Below are 5878 nucleotides of genomic sequence, written 5' to 3' on the forward strand. Positions count from 1 at the left end.
ATTAAAAATAATATAAATAGGCATTAAAAATAATATAAATAGACATTAATTTTAAATGAACTTAACTTGAAATATGTGTCAAGACACTAACTGTATTTGATTGGGTTTTATTTGTTTTGAATCCAGGTATCCAACGTTTGATTTAGTTTTATTTGTTTTCAATCCAGGTATCCAACCACGTTACCCTAAAATAGTTGGATTTTATAGTTCAAAGGCTGATAAAACATGGGCCCACAACCCCAAAATAAATTTTTTGAAATGATAATTCTTAAGTGATTATCAATATTCTAATCAATTACTTATATAAGACGTTGCTAAATTTTTTTATAATTAGTTTCTTTTACTTTGTTATAATTTTTTTAAGTAAATGTTTTCACCTCTCTTTTATTTTCACTTATATATTTTAACTATTTATTTATAGTATTTATACAATTTAAATGGTCTCACAATTTCCTAATCTATTTATAGTATACAGTTGTGTTTTGATTTCTTAATATACAAGGAGTATACTACTTCATCCTTTTGAATAAGTATCAAAGAAAAAAAGGAAAATTATCAATAGTACCTTTAAATTTTTTTATTATCAACGGTGCCCTCGTGTAACTGAGCGTTTTACAACCGTAACTTTTTCTTATTTTTTCGTTGAAAACCGTTAAAAAATAAAAGAAAAAAAAAGTTAACAGTTTTGGACGGAAAAAATAGAAAAGGATATGGTTATAAGACGCTCAATAACACGAGGACACCATTGATAATCGAAAAAAATTTAGAAGTACCATTGATAAAGTGCAAAAACTTAGAGATATCATTAATAATTTTTCAAGAAGAAAATAGAGTATCTTTTAGAAAAATGAATATTTGAGAATAAATGTAAAAACAGATAAAGTTATATAAATAAATAAAAAAAAATTAAAATATATAGATAAAGATTAAAAATAAGTAATAAAGCAAAGAAAGTATATGATCCATGCAAATCGACGACTTAATGGTCATAAGTCAACACGTCAATTTGTGATATTGTAAAGTCTTGTCTGTGGATTGTCTTTTTGAAGCTTCTAACCTCTTACCTACGTCTTTTGATTTATAGCCAGCCACCTTTTAAGACTCTTTCACTACTTTCCCCTCTCTTTCCATTTGTCCCTTTGTATACACCCCTCTACAAAAAGGTAATACACTAAATTCGATTTATTCATTGATCACTTTTAATTTGTATTTTATTTTTAATCTAAACGTCAAAATATAGTTATGTGGGATCTTGTTTAATTCGTCTCAATCTAAATTTTATTAATATCAAATTTTTATAATTTTTAATTATGCATGGTTAGAGATATTTAGAATTAAATTAGTGCATTGGATAGTGTGTTTGTGCCAAAACATACAAGACAACTCAAATGAATAGGAGGGAGTATTATATAATGTGATATATGCTACAGTTTATTTTAGACAAAAAAATTATTGTAAGTCCTTAAGAACTCTATTACTTTTCGGTAAAATTAATGAAAAGCATAATTAGATTATTGAAGAATAAATAAAAAATGAAATAATAAATTTATTGATGGCATTAAAAAATAAAAGTGAAATTATTACGAAATTTTTTTTAAAATTATTATAATATATTAAAATGAAAAATGACAGAGGAACGAAGGATTTCCTTACAAATTTGACATTTTCATTTATAGTATACAGTGAATCAATGATCCATTCTTTTCAACGACTTTAATTGACTTCAATTTCTATCTTTGTTTATTAAGATGAAAATAAAGGCAGAAGTATATTAATTCTGTACGTTTTTTCATATCATAAATCCTTTATGTAAAAAAAAATTAAATTAGTTAAACTTAAACGGTAGTTACCGCCGTAATTTGCTTTAAACTGTTTTTTTTAATTTTTTCAAATAAATTAGAATTAAATTAGCCCGTATTAAATTGTCTCATGAATCATGATGGAACGATTTTAATAAAGATTTTGTAATATTTTTAAATAATAAGATAAGAATTAGATTTTATGGTGTAAATTGTTGACTTCTTTGCCATCAATACACTACTTATACTTCGTCCGATTTTTTCGGTTTCATTCGAACATAATTGCACACAAATTAAGATAGTAAAAAATACTCCTTCCGTTCCTTTTTGATCTTCCAAACGGGTAGTTTCAAAAGTTCTTCCACTTTAGAATACTTTCTATTTTTAGAAAGTTTTTATCTCACTTTTACCCCTTAAAATCCCCTTTTCTTTTAATGTACCCATTTTCTTTTATTTATAATTATTTTCTCTCTCATACTTCATTACTTCACACTACTATTTAATTAAAATAATACCCACTACAACCTCATACTTCCAATACAATCATTACTTCCCACTATTATATAATTAAAATAATACCCACTACCACCAAAGATTTTCTTTTTCTTAATCTTTGTGAAATACCTAAATAGGAAGAACAAATAGGAACGGAGGGAGTATCAAATAATTGCTTAGAATGAAAGCAAAAGATCAAATAAATGATTTATAGGGTCATATATTTATTAGTACTTTTTTCTGATTCATCTAAAATAGCTAAAAATACTATGTGAGTAACCTTTTTCTTAAAATTAAATTCTTTTTTACTATATTATGCTTAAAAACAATTTTTCCAATCATAATTCACCAATCTTTTTTAAAAAAATAGATCAGATCTGTTGGAATGAATAGGATGAAAATTTCATTTTATATATGTAGAAGTATATGATACTAAATTGAATAAATGGTGAAGGATAATATATGTAAACGATTATTAAATTGATTTATTTATTGTATATTAAACAGTAAGTAATTTACAAATATGATCTTTGTTCAAACGTTTTCTCATATTATTTTTAATTAATTTTATGTTATGAGTCTATATCTTGAATTAAAGTTTTGAAATTGTTAGATTAAAAAATCATCTCGTATTAAAAAATCACTAAACATCATAATTATTCTCCTTACACAAATTCTTAAATAACACGTTCTAATGTTGAGACCGTCTATATTGGACTGGCTAATGCACATTTAGCCTATTAAAAAAAATTACTTATAATTTTATAATAAATTTAAGAAATAGACTAATTATATAGACCCGTCTCACTTACAATTAACATATAACACAAGCATTGGAATCTTCTTCCATGTAATCACCATGGTAAGAGTGTACATTTATATGATTACCATAAGGAGGAGGATTGTAATACAAAATTACAGGGTTACCAACTTGGGCCTGATTTTTGGACACATCTTTTTTGGGCTCTTCTTTCTTTTTCTTGGGCTCTTCTTTTTTGGGCTCTTCTTTTTTCTTTTCAGGCTCTTTAGTTGTGCCAACTGACACAATTTCTGTTTGATAAATTTTCCTCAATTTGGTAACAATTGCAACAGCATCTATGTCCCCTGTTAATGTCAATGTCTTTTCTTTCATGTCAATTGAGATGGAATCTACACCTGCATGATTATAAGTTTGATTAATCTACCTTCTCATATTGTTGATTATATTTGAAATATTATAAATATAAAGTGAGAAAGTTTAAATATATAATTTTGACAGAGATATCATCATTCCATTCCATTCCGCTATGTTATTAAGTCACTGACACTTAAAGTGAAGTTTGATAGGGTTGGATGTAGACAGGACAACCTTATCTTTATTAACGATAAAATTGACAAAGAGATCCACTTAGGTGAGATTAGGGAGTATTGGATGTAGACAAGTAGACACCCTTATCATTGCTAATGATAGAACTAATAAAGAGGTTTTTTCGATTGATCATTGGTAATAAACGTCATGTGCAACTTCACATAAATAAAAAATGTACATGATTTAAAGGGTCATATTAGTCCATTGTGAAGTAATACTAAACAAAAGAACTATAAATCTTTGACTCTATCGAAATAATAAACAGTTATTTTTCAAGAATATGAAAAGGTAAAATATATTCAAGGATTTTATTAGATTCATCTTGATATAAAGAATTTTAATATACATTATTATATTTATAATATTTTATAAATGCTACTTATAAATATTATGGGCCAATTTGTATTTAAAATGTGCAAAAGTTAAATATAACTAACATTATAGAAAAAGTTTTGAACACCTCTAACTAATTATACTTATTTGTTAACATTAAATGACTTGGTAGTTACAACCATAAATTATGGCGATCTTAGTTTCGAGGTAGAAGGAAAGGGGGTTTTTTTTAGGGAGAGAAGGATTAATACCTAATTAATCACTTATATCATAATAATTATTTTTAAAAAAATATCAAAAAGATTAAATTGTTAATACCAGAAGTTGTAGAGGCCACTTTCATTGCCTTTTGCTTGCATTTCCCATCATGCATATTCAATTTCAGCACCACTTTCTAAAACAGATAAAAAAAAAAAGGGACAAAAAGTAAATAAATCAGCATTATTAAAAGGCAAATATAGTAAACATAATTATAAACACATTGAGATAAATACAACTAAAACTTGTCTAAGTTACTATGTATTTTATAATGTTATACATTCTATACTTCTTTTAACTAGCCTTTTTGTCTGTTTGTACCTCAATAAGACACAACTAAAAAATAAAATTTAAGTGTTCGAAATAAAATATACTTGCTTTAATTCACTATTAATGTCCTATTTGTTTTATGCAGTCTATCTAATGCATTTATTCAAACCTTAATACCTTTAATTGTGTATAATTAAAAATTATAGAAAGTTGTTATAAATAATCTTACATTGAGACAAATCAAATAAGATTCCGTTTAGTTATGTTTTAACTTATAAATTAATAATAAAATATAAATTAAGAATAAGAGATGAAAAGTCTAAAAAGCAAATTAGACATTGATAATAAATTGGTGAGAGTATAATACATTACTTTACTAATAATATATAATCATAAATTAAGAGCTGAACTTAAAACACTAGACAGCGAAAATTCAAAAGTAGATTGCACCCTATGTGACTTCGCCACTAAATCTCAAAATATGTTTTATATTCGACTAATTTATATTAAAAAGTGAGCAAAAGGAGATAAAGATTGCACACCTTCATTGTTGTTTCTTGATAGAAAGATAAATAAAGTTAGAGAGAGAAGGAAATTGTCAAATTGCCAATTGGAATGAAGTATGAAGATGAAGTAAAGAGGAGTGTTAAGTGGTGTTTATATAGTGTGTAAAATGTAGTCAATACTGAGTCAACTCACTCATTTAAAGCATAGCTCTAATAACTGCACCGTCAAGGCTCAATAGTCAAGACAGGAGAAACATTGCAGTGTCTTGTAGGTTCCATGTGGGATCTGTTTTTTTTTTTTTATTCAATCCATTTTTACTGATATACTTATTAAAATAGATTTTTAATGATTATATCCGATTAAAACTAATTTTTACCCATCTTAACTGATTATTAGTTATGTTATAATTTTATTAGTATGTTATAATTGAGTTTTAATCATTAAAACTGATTTTTAATGATCGTAATTTATAATTGAATTTTGAAAATTAAAATTGATTTTTACCGATTGTAACTAATTTTTAATAATTGTAACTCTTTTCAGCTAGTCTTTTGAGAGACCGTCTCTCAAGCCCAACCCATTAAACATTAATGCCTACTTATCGTACTCTTAATGCGTACTTACTATATCTTAATGCCTATTTTCAATATCTTAAATGTCTATTTGTATCATTCTTAATACCTACTTGCAATATTTTAAAAAATATATAATAGGTCAGCCCAATTAGAGATGGTTTCTTAAAGAGACTGTCTCTCACAAAATTTGTGAACTCTTTTTGCTATTTAAAACTATTTTTTACTTATTAACACTGATTTTTTACTAATACTTACTAGTATTTTTTTAGGGAAATTCCACATGGTAGCCTCCA

At 25.8% G+C, this 5878-nt stretch overlaps 1 protein-coding gene across 1 annotated transcript; it reads right to left on the reverse strand.

The window, feature by feature from the left end:
- Positions 1-2898: 2898 nt before the first annotated feature.
- Positions 2899-5124, reverse strand: LOC130806164 (heavy metal-associated isoprenylated plant protein 39-like). Its single transcript, XM_057671118.1, has 3 exons — positions 5046-5124; positions 4294-4369; positions 2899-3449 (listed from the first exon to the last, which is right to left on the reverse strand). The coding sequence occupies exons 1-3, from the start codon at positions 5049-5051 to the stop codon at positions 3109-3111; spliced, it is 423 nt and encodes a 140-aa protein (XP_057527101.1). The 5' UTR covers positions 5052-5124; the 3' UTR covers positions 2899-3108.
- Positions 5125-5878: the final 754 nt, after the last annotated feature.

This window comes from Amaranthus tricolor, chromosome 2 (assembly GCF_026212465.1).
Source record: "Amaranthus tricolor cultivar Red isolate AtriRed21 chromosome 2, ASM2621246v1, whole genome shotgun sequence".
In the NCBI taxonomy this organism is placed as follows: Eukaryota; Viridiplantae; Streptophyta; class Magnoliopsida; order Caryophyllales; family Amaranthaceae; genus Amaranthus; species Amaranthus tricolor.

What these genes read in the sequence shown, in the direction of transcription:
- LOC130806164 (XM_057671118.1), bottom strand. An exon ending in AGTGGCCTCTACAACTTCTG is followed by an intron (nt 3,450 to 4,293) that starts GTATTAACAATT and finishes ATAATCATGCAG; the next exon opens with GTGTAGATTCCATCTCAATT.